At 38.1% G+C, this 20,297-nt stretch overlaps 1 protein-coding gene across 2 annotated transcripts in view; it reads right to left on the reverse strand.

The window, feature by feature from the left end:
• Positions 1 to 5,931: 5,931 nt before the first annotated feature.
• Positions 5,932 to 20,297, reverse strand: part of TMEM117 (transmembrane protein 117) — a 205,720-nt gene continuing 191,354 nt past the window's right edge. For both annotated transcript variants that reach the window (XM_065743440.1, XM_065743441.1), the window contains exons 7-8: positions 15,535 to 15,664; positions 5,932 to 6,907 (exon numbers count right to left, since the gene is read on the reverse strand). In XM_065743440.1, coding sequence (XP_065599512.1) covers positions 6,267 to 6,907; positions 15,535 to 15,664 — 771 coding nt within the window. In that variant the 3' untranslated portion in view covers positions 5,932 to 6,266. The remainder of the gene's footprint in view (positions 6,908 to 15,534; positions 15,665 to 20,297) is intronic.

The following is a 20,297-nucleotide window of genomic DNA, read 5'->3' on the forward strand; positions in this document are numbered from 1 at the left end:
TGCAGCTCCTAGTGAGGGCTGGATGTGGATTCACTCCCACAGAGCAGAGGATACCTGAACACAGCCATCCTCACATCTTAACAGTTGTGGCTTTGCACTTGTCATGTTTTATACACAGTTTGCTCATCCACGCTTACTGTTACTGGAAATGTCTTCTTTTCACCAGTGGCAACATTTATATAGCAATACTAAAAAGGGGCTTGAAATGATCTGCACAGAGGTTGCGCAGTCTCCATCCTTGGATATTATCAAGACTTGCAAAGACTAAGCCCTGAGCAATCTGGTTTGAGCTCTGAGCTGACCCTGTTTTGTGCAAGAGCTTGCCTCGAGACACCATCCAACCTGAATTATCTTGTGAAACCTACAAAAGTGAGGAGGAGGTAAGCAGAGAGAGGAAAGGGAGACCCTGTATGTAAACTACAGACCATTTTGAAGATACTGACAATTAAAAAGATTTCCTACAGGAGGGAAAAATAAAAAATAAAAATAAAAAAAAATAAGTTGACAGCTGAAGAAATAAGCATGTATAGATCAATTTCAAACTGCCTATGTGAAAAGTACCAAAAAGGAAGAAGAAGCAGTCAATACTGACATTTTAAAAACAAATAATGCATTTCAATTTTGACTATATTGACTCCTTTCTTCTTGTATTTCTCACTTCCCTGACAATAGGTTGGAGTTCCACCACAGGATCTGCAGCAACACTACTTGTCTGTAAAAGAAAGGAGACCACTCCTTCTTCAAATCCCCATCCTCGAAGCCTGACACGCCAGGGCCTGGTGCACGAGCAGGATGAAAGCTGCTGGGAACTGAAGAGCTCTGAAGAAGGCAGACTTGAAGAAAACACCTGCTATGTGGCTCATCTCCTTTAAATGTAGCAGAGAAAAAGGCAAGCTACTTGTAATAGAAGCGGAAGGGCTCTAGTTCTAAAGAAATTACATGGTTATGCATCTTCTTGAACAAATGCATCCATTCATAAAGACAACCATCTGTAAGTATTCCTTGGTAACAATCCATGGAGGGACCTGGTTAGACAGGACACCTTTCTGTAGGCAGCATACGGTATTGCAATGTATCATTTTCATGTTACATCTGTCCTTAGATTAGGAAAAAGCTTTAGGAAAGGTACCTGTTGCTCCTTTGGCACAATTTTGTTGGCTGGGCAGAGCCAGTGTACAGATGGTATTATATCAATAACAGCAATTATGGGCCTTTGGTGGGTGATTTGTGGTTTAGGTCGCCAACAAGAAAAATAGCTTTGACATAAAAACAGAGGAATAGGGTTTGAGGGAAAAAAAAAAGAAAAGAAAAAAGAAAGAAAATGGAAGAAGAGAAGGAATTCAAAATGCAGAGAAATGCTCCTTATGTCATAAAACAGCATGAGAACCAAGTTGCCTGCAGGAATCAGATAAGCTGCCCTTCTGCAGACCCCAATTGCCAGAGATCAAAGGAAAACAGAGATTAGAAGTATCTTTGTGACTGTGCAGTGGCTGTAACATACATTTCTGAAAGGATCTGATGCTATTAGATTCCCCTTTGCAAAGCAGCTGGGTTCATGCTTTTCCACACTCCAGTATGGAGTTTGCTATGGAAACTGGGAGTGTCATGGAGTTTCTCCTTTTTAAGTTTCTTACTTCTTCAGAAAGCTATCCCTTCCCCCAGACAGTGAGGAGGTGCTGGCATCCCCCGTGCAGAGGAAGTGTTAGAAGAGAAATAAGATGGTGTTAAAACCTAGTCACTCAGAAGTCATCTGGAAGCTGAGAGCTGTTTGTGAACATTTGGGAAGAGAGACTGACTCTTCTGTTTGAATACGTGAAGGGGATGGATAGGGTTTATAATGATTTGCTGTCTCCATTTGTCTCCCAGTGTTTCTATGAAACAGATTTCCTATTTTTACAAATTTACTTCTGAAATGAGCACATAATGTATTCTTCCTCACCTCAATGCTGTGCAGATCACAGACCAGACCTTTGCATCTTGCTTGCCCTTGCATGTCCTACAACAAAGTCTGTGCATTTGGCATCCCAATGGTGTGCCACATTGTGGCCAGGGAGAGCAGGCTCCCCACAGGATACTTTTGAGCGCAGATCGAAATGAAGACAAAAAATCTCTTCGTCATTTGAGGCTTAGAACAGATGGACAGGAGAGGGACTGTGTGGTAGAAGAGCTAGGATGTCTGGTGTGTGCAACAGCATCTTGGTCAATAAAGGAACTGCAACCGTTCATTAACAACTGCAGTTTGAAACTCTGCATGTCCTGTCCATTATCTCAAGCACAAGGTCACTCTAACATCTCATAAGTATGTACTTTGTCTATATCCTTCATCAGGCAGCTACAAGTCAATCAGCTTTATGGTCTTACACACAGTTTGGTATGTCTAATTTTTATGATTTCTGCAATCTGCTCAAAGCTTAAGCTGGATACTTTTAAATGCAACCTAAAAAGCTGAAGCACTCTGCTTGCAGGACCTTAAGCACTTCAACTTTATGGCCTAAGATAAAATGTTCTCTCCCACTAAGCCCCTCCTAGAAGGTTGTTAAAATTAAAGGCATTATATTAAAAATCTGTTACACCTTTTATTAATAAGTCATAACTTTTGCACTCCTGGGAAAATGTGCTTGCCAGGCTAGTAGGAATCTGAATTGCTGTCTTCCTGGTCATGGAGAGGTGTCTGTTCCTTCTTTCCAGGCTGCTGTCATGATGGAAGCTATTCAGGAAAAGCAATGCTCAGCTCATATTGTACAGTTGTTTAGTAGCCCAGAATATAATGGTACTGGGGAAGACATACATTTTTGTATAGATTAGACAAAAATATAATTTGGGGAGGCAGATGGTGCAATTAAACATTCCTTTTTGGTTTCTAGGCAATAGAAGTGGAGGTAGAAGAGATGAAACAACCTGGAGTAAGTAAAGTCCATAGAGTAACATTGAATAAAAGTAAAGAGTGGTCTGCTTGAGAGAAATCAGCAGTTTACCAAAGATAATCCCTAGACTCCAAATGTAGATACACATACTTCTTACACAACTGGATTTTAAACACATAAATGCCTTCATGCACATGATGATAACATTTACAGTGATTTCTACAAATATTCTCACCTTCTGTTAGAGCCCTGTCATTTCCATCTCATCAAAGGTAATTGTTGAGGATGTTATTGAAGATGCTGAGGTAATTTATAGGCACCTGTGGGCTCATAAATCTTATGTGCTTAGCCCAGAGATGTCTCTTCTACACATGTTCCATAATCAGTATCTATTATCCATCTCTATACAGAGTATCTGTGGTAAAAAAAAAAAAAAAAAGCTAAAAAAAAAAGACAAAGAGCTACTGCACCAAGCCCAGTCTTGGACAAAGCACAGTCCAGCCTTGTATTAAAGGCTTATTACAGAGAGCAGAATGGACATGTGTGCAACACGTATGAAAACTTCCATTTTCTTTCCTTTTATAGATTTCTTAGTTTCTTTATGTAAAGAAAAAAAAAAGACAACAAAATTTTTTTGTTAGACTTTCAGGAAAAAGTTAACCAAACATATCAAAGTCATAGTGGTAGATTTCAGGATTTCAGAGTGTTTTGAGTTAATGAAGCATTTCAGAATATTAATAATGAACAATAATTGAAAACAACGAACGTCCTTCTGGCAGGGATATTTCCATTTCAGGTAAACAATTTTAGGCCACTTAGCCACCCAGACTCCCATGAGCCATTCCACAGTGGAAGACAAGCTCCTCCAGGAGAACACTGAGGATTGATTTAGAGCACTTACTCTCCCCTGGCTCAAATTGTGTGGTCTCTGCACATAAGAATTGACTGAAACATACTCCAGACACTACTGGTCAATCAGTTGATAGGATCAGACCAGAGCTAAAGAGAAGTGAAGAGTCTCAGGGTAAATCTAGCCACCTATCTCAGGCTTCTGAAACAAGACATTGAATGCAGAAAATGGAAACATTCCTCTCTTTCCCCTTCTCCGTTTACAAATGAGATTCCCACACAACTGAGAAGTCCTTTCTCCTCTAATTTAATTTTGATGAACTGATCGTGGTGAGTGGTTACACTAAGACCTTCCACTTCCTACGAATTTGTGTTGTAAGCAGTGCCTCTGCTTGACCATTAATTTAAATACTCCTCCAAAGTCTAGGATTACTTGATGTTTTTCTCTCATTCACGCAGGCTTGTAATGACCTTAAAAGCATTAACTCAATGTGAGGTCACAGAATTATTTTAGCTGCGGATCAGTTGCTTAATAGCAGTTTTCTCGGAGTCATGTAATCATGTAGGCTGTAAGGCTCAAGTCTTTCATTTTCTGCCAACATATTAAAGGATTTAACCACTCCCAGGCACAAAAAAAAAAAAAGAGAAATAAGTTCATGGGAAATTTTAAGGTTGGGTTTATATTGCCCAAAACATGGAGAAGCATGTATTTGCAAAATCAATCAGCTATTTCTGTAACCACTTTAACATATGATCTCACTTTTTAAATTCTGCTTGAATGTCAAGTATCACTATAATCACCTCTTACATAGCACAGGTGGGCTCTCACAGTGTTTTACTATTACTAATTAATGGTTTGTCTTTGATTATGTAAACAAATTTATAGACAGCAGTAGGCAAAAGCCAATAACAGAATTATTTTTATCCGTATTTTTAATGGATAAACATTCCTTTTGATTATAAAGTGAAATTTTGCTTTATGTAATAATAAATATTCCATAAGCAAAATATTTGTTTTGAGCTTACTGTCCTTTCTAGTGTCAGAAATATTTATGATTTTATATAGGACAGCACGTGTTGAACTTGTTTTTTAGAAATGACAAAACTAACATGATATGCCCCTGCCTCATAATAAACAATGGTCAAATTATATTTATTACAATTGGCTCTCAAGTGACAGTTAATAAATGCATAGTCCAGTTATGCATGCTAAATTCAGCATTCCAAAAACTTAAAAGCAGATAAATCAAAACAATGAAGATAAAAAAGTCACAAAGACAAAATACAGCAACACAAGTTAATGACAGGGAAATAACTCAGACTTAAAAATTACTTATTATTTAGTAACTTGTAACAACAATTTATAGAACTGAATTAGAGACGAATCACAGTCTTTCTGATGTTTTAGATATGCAATCTCTCAAGTGTGTATAGCTTTATCGCACAGCAAAGAATTCCAAAGTCCCCTTCCAAAAAGCAAAATAGTTTCAGCATGTTTCTGTTCCCAGGTTACATTTACTCATGGATAGTGAATGAAGAAAGAAGAGGGTACAAGAAGACAACTCAAGTATTAATCTATTTTAATTGAAACTCCTAAACATTCCTTTAGTGCATTCAGAGTGTCCGTGTGTGGTGCATTTCACAGGCCTGTTTCACCATACCTCCATGGAACCATACAAATACAGAATTTAATGGGCTCTGTGTCCTTTACCATAATCACTCCATTGGCTCTTTGATGTGCCAGGTTTGTTGTGATGATGGAAAAAGTTACTTCAACCATGTATTTTCACCTCTGTTTCTGAAAGGTGGAGGGCAGAATTTTTAATCAAGGAGCAGTTTATCTTTAATTATGAAAAATATAATTAGGCATTATCACCTAATTGCTATTACTGATGGAGAAAGTCATATTTTCATAAGTAGTGACCCATGCTGTATTATCGCTCTAGCGTTTACCACATAATGAATCTGTATTTGTGTTTGGCAGCTAGCCAGCAAAAATTAAAAGGTAATCAACATGCTTCTCTGCAGTCCGGTCATCAAAGTCACTGGCTCCACAGATGAATAAATAACAAAGTCAAGTTGTGATGTCCTAACTGAAAACCTCCTTAAGGAATAACTGTGTTTATTTCCTCTGTTAAGACAACAAATGATACTGAAAATAACCATATACAAAAAGCACTGCAAAACAGATCAGAATAACTGTGCTATACATCTGGTGTTGAGTTAAAAAACAGTTTAATGTCTCAAGGCACCACCATGGTAGAATTTTATACCTGCAAGTAATCATCTAATACACTATTGTACAGTTAAGGTAATGTATTAATAAATAGCTTGTGCAATTTTGGGAAGCAATCTATAAAGGAATGTTAGATATACAGTAGGCACGTACTCTAATAGAATTAAAAAAAAACTCCTAGAAAAAGCATGCTGAGCACCTTTTGGTATAGACCGAGTTTCTTATTCTAAACACTATGTAAATCTTAACTTACAAAAGGTAAAACTGAACTCTTAGAGCAACTGCTTATTTAAACTGATTTTCCTGGGTACTTGACTCTATGTTGTAGGATTACTCTTAGGGACAGAGGACTCAGGGACTGGTTGTAAGGGGCTATCTTGTTCACTCAATTGTGCGTTCAAGTTTTCAGAAGTTAGGAGAGAAGAATTAAAAACTATTTCACTTAAGTCTGATTTTATGGATACAAGATGTGGTTCTTGAAAACTTAATGGTTCTTCTACTAACACCTGTGTATTTTCTCGTGTCATTCCCATATCTGATGGTGACTTTCGTTTCATTCTTGTGTATGATTTGTCTAAATTCTCCATGCCTTGGTCAGTTTTTTGAAATCTCCCAAAGAACCAGATGAAGAAACCAAACAAAGCAAAAGCCAGCAAACTTGGAATAAAAGCCAGGCATTTGACATCAAGGCTAGAGCCTATGTATCTGCTGTGCAAGAACATGTCTCCTTCAGCATAGGTCCGGTTGGTCAAAGGGTTAGTGTTATTGGATCTCCATTCCCAAGATAACTTAGTTCTGTTTAGATCTTTCAAGCTTTCTGAGTCCTTCACAGTGTAGATCTTCTGTCCAGGACCAATATATTGTCCATATTCGTGAGGTTTGTAAAATATTTGGTTCTTCCACATATTAAGATCCAAGATTAAAACCAGAAAGATAATCCCATAGTTAAACCATTTGCCTGTTTGGGAAAAAAAAAGAGATTTCTGTCATCTGATACATCCATTTTAGAAGCAGTATGCATGCATTCATATGTAAAATCAACTAAAAGAAAAAGTCCTTTTGTAATAAATCTGTAAAGCAAAGTTGTAATAATATTCTCACCGTAATCAACTTTGTGCTGAATATCCCTTAGTTTTTTACAGTTAGTTCTGTGCACATAATAAAATAATTTTGTAACGCAAGCACAGCAGTATATCAATTGAATTCACATTGCAGTTTGTAGGTGATCTGTTTATTAGATCATTATGTGATGTGGTACAGATCAATAAACATAGAAAGCATTAATTTCAGAACTTCAGAAATATTGACATGGATTCTCTCCTTGAAAAGGCGTATTTAATAGAAATACTTGTTTACCACTAATGACTAAAATGAGACTCTTTTGGGGTTTTATAAGCATGTACATTTTAAGCACATATAGATTTTGTTCAGTACACCAACCATGGTGTCCAAATGCACACAGGTGAGGCAATTGGATAAATGACTATTTAGAGGTATTATGCCCTTGAGAAAGAGTAGAAGTTGATTTTGTTCTTGAAAGGTTAGTCAGCTTAGCTTTCCTATGCTATATGTAGTCAAAAACTCCTCCAGGGAGTGACTCATAGTCTAACATTAAGCCCCTGCAATACTGGAGGAAGAACACTTCCTCTGTTTATTATTTAAAACTTTGCTTTTGCGTGTCTCCTCCAGGCATCCAAAAGATATAAAAGGTAACTTTATGCAATAGCAAATTTATCACTGCTTTGAGCAGAATATTGAAACAGACGAACTCCAGGTGCTTCTTCTAAGCTAAATTATTCTGTCAAAACACACAAAAAATTATACTATTTTCATACTTAAGGCATTTTGTTCATGTTTAGCTGAACATATGTTAAGATCATATCTGTGCAGTAATGACTGGCACTGCCCAAGAACCCAGCAAAACTGCATACATCAAAGCTGTGTTAGGATGGGGAACTGGCGACTGACATCACAAGATTATGTGAGAGGACATCTGTGGGAGAACGCTCCTGCTGACGATGAACTAAACCGTCTACGCTAGAACCACATTTTACTATGCTTCAAGTGAAAAAGAAAATGAATGTTTGATAAAGAGTAAGTGGATTCCATTTCCTCTGTGCATTCAAACTGTGCCACGGACCAGAATGCTCCATTAGGATACTCCTTGCACGTTAGCAATTGTGTTTAATAGTCCTCTTTGATCTAGTTTGCCTTTACACTGGAACTATATGAGAATGTTCTTTCAATTGTGATATTGTCACTATCCAGAAATCAAACTACACTGAAAAGACCTTGCAGTGATTCCTGTTCACATAATTCCTTAATAACTCCAGGTTTTTTGTTTGTTTGTTTGTTTGTTTTTGGTGGGGAGGGGAGGGTTAATCAACGCTGTAATTAGCCTTTTAAAGAAGCGGAATACTGGTGGGAAGGGTCAACCTTCACTGCCTTGCCACCACCATCTACCTCAGTTTCCAATGGATTTCTATCTCATATTTCTTGTGTTTCTCCTTATCAGAATAACCCTAGTTTACTCACCACACATAACCTTCTGGCAAACAGACACAGAATACACCTTGCATACTGTGTGTTGATGGGCTGCCTGGGACACACATTCACTGATCTATTGGCTGCTGTCAAACAGAATGCATAATGGCTGATTTCTACCCATATTTCCTCATCAGGGCACTGACTTAGATGATTTTTCCTTACCTAATCACTTATTTCCATCAGCACTTTCCAGAATATAATGGGAACGTAAGTACTGTTTAGACACCCACCCTCCAAAAATACTGAATGCCTGTGTGCTCAAAGGTTGTTTGATAATAATTGGATGTTGGAGGGACTGAGACCAGTCCCCAGAGAGAACACTGTCATTGAATTCTCATTTTCTTAGGAAAATAGGCTACATACAAACACCAACAAAACACAAATATTAGAACCATTATCTGTTTACCTACAGATACGCATTTGGTACTCTGCATTTTGTCAGAGCTAAAAGAGGTTACTTTCCAGAGACTGCTGGACTGTGGGAAGTAGATGACAGAAAGTGTAATGGCTCATATTGGGCCAGGATTGCTATTTCCCATCCGAAAGACATGGCAACAGTGAAAAAGTGTAAGAAAAAACCAGCCAACTAAAAGATGAAAACAGGAAGTGTAATGAAATGGAGAAATTATTGAGATAACATTTATAAAGGCCGAATGATACTGCTAAAATCTTGATTACAAGTTTCAAGTATGAACAACAAAGGGAACTTAACTACTTTAATATTGAACTGAGAGCTACCACATCTTTACACCTGATGGAACCCAATGGATTTCACAGTTCTCAACTGTGACCATGTAGCCCTAAGCACAACATGTAGAACCACCTGAGTGGTAAGACTTGAGATGGCATCCTGCTGGCAGAGTTGCCTTAAGAAACTAGCAGAAAATACTGAAAATGCTGAATAGAGTTTGTTAGGTGCCTAATCTGAGGCTTCATATAGAACCTTTCTTAACACTGATTTCACAATTCTGAATCTCTTCTGTGCTGGATACGTTTTAAAAAGATTCCACCCCTCATACCAAGAATTAGAATACTTACCTGATATAAAAAAGATGTACCTTTCAATTCTTCCCTGCTTTATTAAGAGCATGAACTTGAAACTTCTTAGCTCTCAGATAAAGTTAGGCAGACAGAAACACAGCCCAGAGTTTCCCTGAGTATATCAGTTGTATTACTGCTTGTAAATGGTGCTTGCACAATCAGCTTAGATGCAAAAACTCCACTTAAATGAGTTATGTCCATTATGCCTAAGAGCCAGCTGGTTGCCTGACATCTCTCAGTATTCTGCTAGATCTATTTAATTTCTCATCGTTAGACTATTTTTATATTCTCTGCATCACTGCCACGCTCCGTGGCTTCAATTTTTCCTTTGAAAATTGTTGTCACCAGAACTAAATTCTGTAACAGTCTCACTACAAACAGGAACATAATGATATCTTCCAACTCCTACTCCGTATTCCCTGTAGCCAAGGGCTGTGTTAATCTCCTGTGACACAAAATGGGAGTTAGCACTGTCTTGGTTAGTTACAGAAAGTATTTACCTTCTTCTAGAATACATTGTCCTCTGCTGTTCATCCCTCTTCCAAGACAGTACTTCAGTTAGTTGCATTAGCAGACATGATAGCCAAATAGGTCCAGTTTACCAAGCAATTCTTCTAGATCAGTGATAAATGTACTGAAGCAGTCTGACCCCAGAGGTCTGACAATTTCCTCTCTCAAGCTCCTATCTGATGATAATTCCACATGACATTTCATTTTTGAGACTCAAGATAGTAACCAACCTTTAACTACATATACATGTGTAACCTCTGTACACAAACATGTATATAATTATTGTCTATTGCAACTCAATTTTAGCATAATGTTGTTTATAGCAAACATATGTCATATATCAAGCTTATACAGGATATGAACTTTGTAAGTTAGGAGCTACTCCTGCACCTTGTGATAGGCTCAAGCCTATCATTTTGCAGAGTTGGGATAAATATAGCAAAAGGTGATAATTCTTTTCTTAAAAACAAACAAAACAAAAAACAGCACAAAACCAACCCCAAACCACCAAAACAAAACAACCCGAAAAACATAATATAATTAATTTTACAATGCTTCAAATTCCAGATTAAAAATTGGAAGTGAAAATGGAGTTCCACATGATGAAGTCATTTAATTTGTCTCCTAGCCAACTTATGTAGGATCAGTACAACTACTGCTCTAGGGAGGTCTGTGCATCCAAGAATATTTGCATACACCTGGCACTGTTTAGCTCTTCTTCAAGCAGATAGATTTTCCATAGACAAACTGAGTTGGAAGGATGCAGATCTCAAGACTGGAAGGACAGGCATTTCAGCAAACGGAGAACTATACTCAGACTCCTCAATGGAGTTACAATGAAGAAAATCAGGTGTCAGAACTGGCTGTCATCCGGCCATGCTCAACTTAAAGCATACTTGGTTCACAAGCACCATTTACAGTCTCAAAGTCCTTATCTGTTACACATGACATTTGAAGGGTCATCCGTTTCTGCCAGCTGAACAAGGTGTTTGGGCTGTGCTTATTTTTAAAGAGGCTCAAAAACTCTACAAGAGGTTAAGCAACTGATCCACAACATCACATGCCACTCTTTTACTGGGCAACTGAGGCAGATCCTTCAGGTCTAAATGGTCCCAGACAAGTTTCTGATTCTGGAGCATTTTTATTTTTGTAAGTAAATCTACTCTGTAATGGAGTAGTTATGTCCTAAAAACAGAGTTCTAGTGTAGAAACCAGTCCTCAGGAACTCCCTAGAGGTCAAGAGGACAAATGAAAATCCCATTTATTAAAGCTAGACTCAATTGGCCTCATGTTGTGCAACCACAGCCAGAGGCTTATGTAGAAAATGTTGTCTCAATTGCATTTTGTATCTAAAAACATCCAGACACCTCTGTAAAACATAAGGATATCTTAGAAACATTCATCACCTCTTCTGTCATGTCAGCGCTATTGGCTAGATACATCCATACAGACCACTCACAGCTGAACTAAGCAGCAAATCCTCTGAGATCTTCTAATGTCTGTGTGCACAGACAGCTTTGTTTTTACCTCTAACCTTTCTATTTTTGCCCACAGGCTCCTTCAGGCATATCTGTGTAGATGATGCTTGGCCTGGATCTAGACATCCTTCTGGTTTAACTCCACAAGCCAGCCATACCAGGCACTTGCCAATCATGAAGGTGACAATTTCTCCTTTGGGTGGAAGGGCACACCTAGATCAGAACTCAGAAATACATTACAAACAGCTAGAAATATCTCCCACCTGTTTTGATACCTAAACCTTAACATTTCTCATTTGGAACTTATTAGAAAATGTACAGCAGATGCTCATGGATCTGTGCTAGTAGATGGTACCAGCCTGGCATCCAAGTGCCTTTCAACAATGAAAGAATTAGAAGTAACAAAATTTACTTTGAAGTATTACAAATTTCCCTGGGTATTATAGAAACTAGGCGAGATTATGTATTTTTATAAACAACACCCAGGAAGGAAAATACACACACTATAGTGAGACATCTGTCAAGGAAAATCCAGACGACTTAAGCAAATGCAGGAATTCAAGACATTTTTGATGTTCATAGATAAAAGCAGCTATCAAAACGGGATAAAAATGTTTAATACTGAGTAGCTTCTAGGAGTTCCTAGAAGCAAAGAAATGTAGGCAAAATGAGGTACTCAGTTACCAGTAAAAATGAGATAAGCTTTTGATAATGAATTTAAAATTACACTGAAGCATATGAGCAACAGGCTGCAGATGTTAACATAACTGCCAGCTTAGCAAATTCAGAAATCATTAAGGAAGAATGCTGCTAGGTCAAAGTAGCCAGATAAGTTCAAAATAATACACTCAATACTGCTTCTTTTTTCTGCTTTTTGAGTAAAGGACCTATGTAGAAGTAACATTTTGTTTTTCTTCTCTCTGCAATCATGAGGTACATTTTAAAAAACATGAAAGTTGTTCTCACAAAGGTGCTGAATACAGGAGATAAGACTTAAAGATCTAAAAACACACATATATACACAAAAAAAAACAACCCTCCAGTAATCATCTGTCTTAGAAGACAAGACTTACGATCAAATCAGGAGAGCTGGCAACACAGATAACGTAACTGTGAAATCCTTCATCTGTACAGCCCATATACCAAGCCATTAAGCACGCATCAACAGAAAGGTAGTTTAGTGTCATTTACTTCTCTGCATACCTTCACATTTATAACTGATTCTTTGGGGGACCATTGCTCATTAGAGCAGCCCAGCACTGAACAGGACTGCTCAGGGGAGTCCGGATGCTGCTCTTGTTTATATCAGTCAAGAGTGACCAAATACATAAAACTTACGAAGAATAACATTTGCAAGGAAAAATACAGCAAATAATTTTTCAGCCACGATTTCTTTCTTCTCAGTGCTAGGAGAAATGGATTATCAGTTTCTGGACACTGGAGCATAGGTTGTAGTTTTACAGTTGGACCTTATCACAGTAGCAAGTACAAAAAACATATATATATATATATATTCAGGCCCTTGTCTTTTTTTTTCTTGCACGAAACAACAACAACAAGAAAAAGAAGATATGTGATTAAGTTTAACATTCTGGATCCCATGTATTAAACAGGGCTTAAATAAAGCAGGCTTTAATGGGGTTTTACCTTCCCTCCATTACCAATACCCTACCCACATGTCATGTCATCTGCCAGTTTCTTTCATTTTCTACCCTCATTTTAGATTTGATTATATTCATCTTGTTAAATATATATAAAGAACCAGTTCTTTCCTTCTTTCATTATTTCTTTAAGTAGAAAATTACAAGAATTTACACATCCACACAAGAGCTAGAGTTTGAAAATGATCCAAGATGATACCCTAACCTAACCTAAGAACTGATGGCAAGAACAGATGGTTCAAGCAAAACTTACCCAAAGGGAGGTTCCTGTGCCATGTGTTATGGCTGTTTATTAGATCTCCTAAAGGGTGGTGTAGCACTGAGATAAAACAGGCACTCAGTAGACAGAATACGTGATGCGCAGTCAAATGGATTGATTTGTCTAGTGAATCTAATAAATGGATCTTGTTAATGCTGAGCAGGGAAAAATATTCCTCAGCCCCTATTCATTAGCTCATCCTCATTAAAAGGATGCTTTCTTGCCAGAAAATTAGAAAGACCTCCAGTCCTCTCTGCGGAAGACTCTACAATGTATAAATATTGATCTCAGTTGATTTGTTTTTTAACAGCAGCTCTGCTACCAGTTGTATTTCTGATACGTAATTTATGTTCTTTGCTGTTGCTTATTCCTAGTTCTTCTCTGATTATCAATATCCCTGACTGTTCTGCAATGCAAAACTGTTCTTCACTCTTCAGTCCCTCTTCTACCACCCATTGGTTTTCATTTACATTAATTATAACCTGAGTTCCTTTATCTGATGGCACAGCTCACCCAATCATTACTCAGTCCTTGTTCATGCTATTATGTGCACTCATTTCACTACTTCTCCTTATTCTATGTAATAACTGCAGGGCATCTGAGATCCTCATGGAACTGAGCCTCTTCAAATTCATGCTCTAGTTCTGAGAAGCAGAAAAAAATCCTCTTTTCCACTAGGTCTGAATTTCATGCCTATTTGTGCCAGATACTTGATTTTTTTTTTTTTTGCTCTCTTCTTTGTCTCCTTTTTTACCCAAGACTTTTCTCACTTCAGAGAGAAAAATGGGTTCTTCATCTCATTTTTTCTCATTCTGCATCTTCTGTCACTGACCATGACATCATTTACCTGTTTCACTTCATCCTGCCCCTGATCTCAACCATCTCATTCAGATGTACTCCAAACCCATTTTCTGTTGCCAATTGTCTATTTCCCATCAGTACTCCAACAGGGAACTTACGTAAAACTTGAAAAAACTTCCCATCTCTCTATCTCTCCTTTCTACTAGCCCATTTGCCTCCTTTTACTCAACAGCATGCAGGTAACTTCTGTGCTCATTTTCTTTTATTTTCTGGTTTCCTACCCATCACTCAAATTTCTATCTTCTCTGCTGAAAATGCCTTCTCTTCATTCAGCCTATCTCTAGTGAGTCCCAGTTCTTCATTCTTTCCTCCTTGGCACAGTTTCTTCCCTTGGCTTTTGCTGCCTGGTAGGCTTAGGGCTCACCTGCCAGGAATTGGCCACGTCTTTGTATGATCTCTGAATACTCCTAATGTCCCTGCTCTGCAGGAATTTCATATGGCTGTATCATTGGATGCTGTCTGTATCTTATTCTTGTGCACTGTCACATGTTATGATTGTTTATACTAGCAGCTAAAGACCTCTGTCAATTCACATTTGCATTCTTTTGCTATACAATACTATTTATTTTTCTCTTACCACCAGACTCTTCTGCACTGCTTGAAGGTAAAAGCAAAATATTTATCCCTATTTAACCTTCCTCTCTTTTTCATTCCCTACTGTTATTCAAACACTGTCTCGTACTATGTAAGGACTGGGTACTTTTATCTGTATGTGCCATCCATTTGAATAACTGTGATTATATTTTATTTGAAGTTATTTAACTGCCTGTTTTTGATTGGATCAGTGATGGAATTATGGCTGTGAGTGGCCTTTGCCAGATGAGAATGACCGAAGTTATGAAAAGATATTAGCATAAATCACAGCAAAGGCATCTGAAAGCATAAGAGATTTTAAAATGAAATAAGCAGCTAATTCCCCTGGAGAGTAATTTTAGATAAAAGATTTCTGATGCTACATTAGGTATTACTTAGTGTCACAAGAAGTTGCTGAAATCCATGACAAACAGCAGGTTTTTTTTGATTTGCAAGATACAGATTCCTCATTTCCCTGAGAGGCTTATATATGGATGATACTGATAGGGATAGTTAAACAGATAGAAAAACAGCTATCACCTGGGAGGGAGTGGGGAGAACAAAGAAAATATGCGGTAAAGAACATGTTAGCATTCATTTCCTACACAGAACCAGTTCAATGTGTGCCTGCATCACAGTCTGTGTGGTTACATACCTGTTATATGAATGTGATACTCCTCTTTTAAGACCTTCTGGAAATAAGGTACTTTGAACTGCATGTGTGCAGATGGCAAGCCTGGAAGATTCACTTCAACATCACCCATAAAGTGCGGGAACTCCCAGTCCTGTTAAAAAAAAAAAAAAAGCAATAGCCTAAATACTGCATATAAGATTTCACAGCTTATTTTGCCCTTTAGAGTGGCTTAAATTATCAAAAGGGCACAGTTCTATTTTTAAGCCTCCCATTATTGACTTTTCCCACTTTAAGTTTTATGGAACCACTTGAAATTGAATATCTTGTTTATATTAGCTATTAAAGTATGATTTTTCCTTCAGCTCCATGTAATTACATGTTTAAAAGTTCACTTCAGAACAACAATAATGAAACCCACCACACCAGCCCGCAGCATAAAATTGTCTGAGTACATGACTACCTGTATATTATACTGTATAAAAAGAATAGGCTCATGATGCAACTAATTACAGCACCCTTGCAATAGAAGTTACAACTTTTGTTCCTACTCTGGCAAACAATTTACAGGTAAGAGGTTGGCAGAGAAGGTCTGTCCCTCAAGTCTCTCGTACTTGTTCAACTCACAGGGTGTTTTCAGCATCTTCCCATGATACATCTAAATAAACATTCTCTGCAAGTGAAGATCCTTCAGCATAATCTGCCTGAATCAATCCAACCAGAGTTTTCTCTGCTGATATATTTCAGCTGACAAAGTGACGCTGGAAATGTGGAAGCTCTTACCTATTATTATGCATATTTTGATGGCATGTGGTAACTCAGCTGAGGAAGAGCTGCATTTAGAAGAGTTTTTCATTTGGTTATCTGTACCCACCACTGATCACTTGAAAATGGGTATAATAGCATGGCTCATTACAGCCAAAACTCAAAAGTCCAGCAATATTGCTGGAGTCAGTATGATTACTGCTGTGTGGTTACCTGGTGTGCTGCAGGCTGTTAAAAACATACTGGCCCTGTTCCCATACATGCACCTGGATTTGTATCCCACAGTTAGTGCAACCCACACTTGAATTATTGACAGTAAGAAAAAGGAATCTGAAACAGAAGGAGCTCTGTAAATAGCTCCTGCTTCCTTTGCATATGATTTAATGTGCAAGAACTGCTGAACAGCTCCAACATTCTCAATGGTGGAAGGGAAACAAAAGAGTAGGTTTTACCAGCAGGGAATTTATCATGGCCCAAACACAAACAGAGGCTGATTTGTGCAAATGTATTCCGATATTGAGTTAAATGGATTAACAGGAGTATACTTGAGCAGAAGCCCTGAGTCTCTGTGCCTGGTTCTCGGTGTCCAGAGTGAAACTGCCAATTTACAGATGCAGAAGATAAGAGAAAATAAGGATGTTCTCATCTTCCCTTATCACAAACGCAAAACATGCTCTCCTGCTCATGAGGTATGGTAATAGCAGCTCAACTGTGCAATCCCTTACGTTACATCTGCAAACAGCCCCTTAGATTTGGGAGACATTTAGTAAGTGCCCGAAGATTAATATTTTGCCGGTGTGCACTCTCAGTTCACAATACCCAATGCACATTTCTGGACTTGTATCTCAGGGCAACTCAAACACACTCATCCAGGAAAAAAATAGGAATAAATAGGGAGGAAAAAACCCATAACATATTCCTGAAGAAAACACAAATGGGGAATCAGAAATAAGTAAACACAGAACTACAAATCTGGCCTCCTGCTCTTGCCTTGCCCCAGTGGTCCTACTGGTATAACTGATTTTTTTCTGATTTTCTGATAAAATTCTATTAGACACAGTTTTGTTTTTGCATCCACATTTTATTGATGATGTTAATAATCAGTGACTAGAATGACAGCTCTGCCAAATACAGAACATACCAAATTATTTGTTTTGGCAAACCATTACTGAGACTAGAAAATATTTCCTAAAACAAATTAAAACACAGATCCAACCCCAACATTTACATTATAAAAAGAAGGTGATTGGAAAGCCCATTAGAAAAATACATATTTGATACTCTGAAGTACAGGTACCTTTCACATTGTACAATACTTCACATTTTCTGTATATACACTCCATACTGTGCAAAACATGCCAGAATTGTCATAAACTCTGTTATGCTGTAGCCCCTAATATGTTGTTTCCATTGGTGATGACAGCTCACAGCTTTGCAGTGAGTTTGCAAGGCCTCAGAAGCAAGTCTTGCCAGGCTTGCTCTGCCCAAACTGTCCTTGAGCTGCCCACAGATCTGCCTTACCTGGTTCTGCAATAACAGCACTTTTCTAAGCTGACCAGGTGGCTATGTCAGTCCTGTTCTGTTTTCCTTTGTGTATAATGATGTTGGTTTTATAAAGTCAACATTATTGTGCAGTATAGAGAAATAGATGCTGGTGGGACAGCAGAGGAGTTGAGAAATGGAGACAAGGGCTTCAGAGCAATGGAGTACAGGTGTGGGGTGATAAAGATGGACACTGGCACTGGAGACCCCATGGCTATAAACAACTGACCTGGGTATGCTAAAGAAATGCAGACCTGGATCTGGACAAAGCTGTGTTTAAGTGTAACAATGAGAACAAAGAACTAGCATCTAACACACATTAAAGGAACTGTTTATGGTAAATTCGGTCATAACATGGATCTTCAGACCAGTGAAGAAAAAACAAGGTCTAAACTTGTGTTAGCAAGCATAAAATGACTCCAACTAGATTGCAGAGTGAGGAAAAATAAACCATTAACACAAACGTCATATCCATCCCAGCAAAGGGCTCCACATGCCAGTGGCATGCCAGAATGCTCCCCGGCCCCCACCAGCCTGAAAGCACTGACCTCAGGGCCTGCAGCAGCAACAGATGGTGAACAAAGCACTGTGAAAAGTAGTAGAAACTAAGAAGCGCGCATATAACAATTTTAACATTAATACTACTACAGAAACATTTTTTGTAAGAATTAGAAGTCAACTAACAATAATTATAGGATTACATTGTTAAAATTTAAAGAACGCTACTAATAAAATCTTGGCTATATCTAGAAGGTATGTTTCCTCTATGGCCATAAATGAAGTTTGAGTGTAAAACCTCTAATGGAATGACTATAAAACCTGCTAAGCATAAGTCTAATGGAAACAGAGAAATAAAATGCAAAATAACAATAATAAATGAAACTAAACGCAAGAAAATGTAATATTAAAAACAAACAAACAAACACAAAAACAACTACAGTACTGAGTTACACCTACTGACTTCCATGAAGTCACCATAGCCGCAGCACTTAGAAGAATGAAGCTTCAGTTTACTAAATCAAATGGCCTTTGCAGCTCTATCTGGCTCATAGCTTTGATATGTAAGAATGCATATACAACACCTGCAAACATGAGTACATTATTATTGAGGAGAAAAGCTGATGACTATTAACTTTCTTAGCCAATGTCAGTATCAGGTTGACAAATTCAAACTAACAAAGCATTTTGCTATTTTGATTCCAAGAAACTGTTGTCCAAAGTCTTCTGATGCTGCTATCTTTTTAATTTTTGTTTTACTAATCAACAAATTCTACTTCAATAATACCCACAAAAAACAGTTTTCTAGGAAATTTCACATGCCTGGTGGGAATCATCTGCATCATTTCCTAATAGGTACACTAATAGCTTGAACATGCAAGTCCAAAATCTAAATGCTTCCCTCCTTGAAATACAGCTCAGTTCTATGTCATGCTTTCACATATGGTATTTTCTCTCCAAGGGATCTGATTTCTGTCTGTGCTATTGGTCTGTGTTCACCTGTGGGACACAATTGACATATGCTATGTTCTTTAAGTTGTCAGCTCGTAATTAAATGAAATTAACTTGATCAGCTTTAGTCCTCACTAATGAGGTGTCTGCACTTTGCGATATCTACAATCTTATTAGAAACTGTGCTCAAAATACCTTATTTAGACTGCATCTCCACTTGAACCATTTAAAAAGTAAATTTGTGCAGACTTACTGGTAACTCACATTTGTCTCTCATATTACGTGAACTATGTGTTTTTCTCTCTCTGTTTTAAAATTTGTCAGCCTCAAGTTTCTCACATTCATCTACTTCTTCATTTTCTAACCTGGAGGTCTGCAGAATACCTCTATGCAGTCTGTGAAGAAAAAGCCAATCCAGCACCATGAGACTTAAATCAGCTATACAGAGGTCTCCAACCTCACTGGCAAGTTTTGTGGGATGTGCAAATCAAATGAGGTTACTGCCTCATTTCACTCTGCATTCACAAGGAAAGGGCAGCCAGAGGATAAACTGAAGATCACCAAGGTGTTCATCCTAGTGCTGCAGTGGGCAAAGAGAGCACCTCTGATTTCCATCACCTACTTCATTAAATCCACAAGCACAGCAATAAAAATAGATACCGCAAAGAAGGACACCATGATATTTTGATTTTCTTCCCTTTGCTTCCAGTTCCCCAAGGTAAACAAACACTCTCTGCCACAGTGCTAGGTACTGGTTTAAGGCATTGCAGTGCAATTGGAGGCACTGACGTGATATCTCTTCAAGTAAAGATATAATAGCAATGGTAGCTGAGCATCACAGCTGCACTTTTTGATACAACCTGGTCATTCTCTGCCATCATCTGAGAAAAATAAATGGCAGGGGAAGCTCCAGCCTAGCCCCCAGTACCCTATGCTTCATACACGTGACCCCATGTTCCTCAGCATCCAGCACTTCTCCATCCAAGGAGAAACTGCAGGAGAGAAGGTGGGGCTGGGATAAAAGCTGGTAA

Source organism: Cyrtonyx montezumae, unplaced genomic scaffold (assembly GCF_038088225.1).
Source record: "Cyrtonyx montezumae isolate F1298 unplaced genomic scaffold, pur_monq_1.0 scaffold_3, whole genome shotgun sequence".
In the NCBI taxonomy this organism is placed as follows: Eukaryota; Metazoa; Chordata; class Aves; order Galliformes; family Odontophoridae; genus Cyrtonyx; species Cyrtonyx montezumae.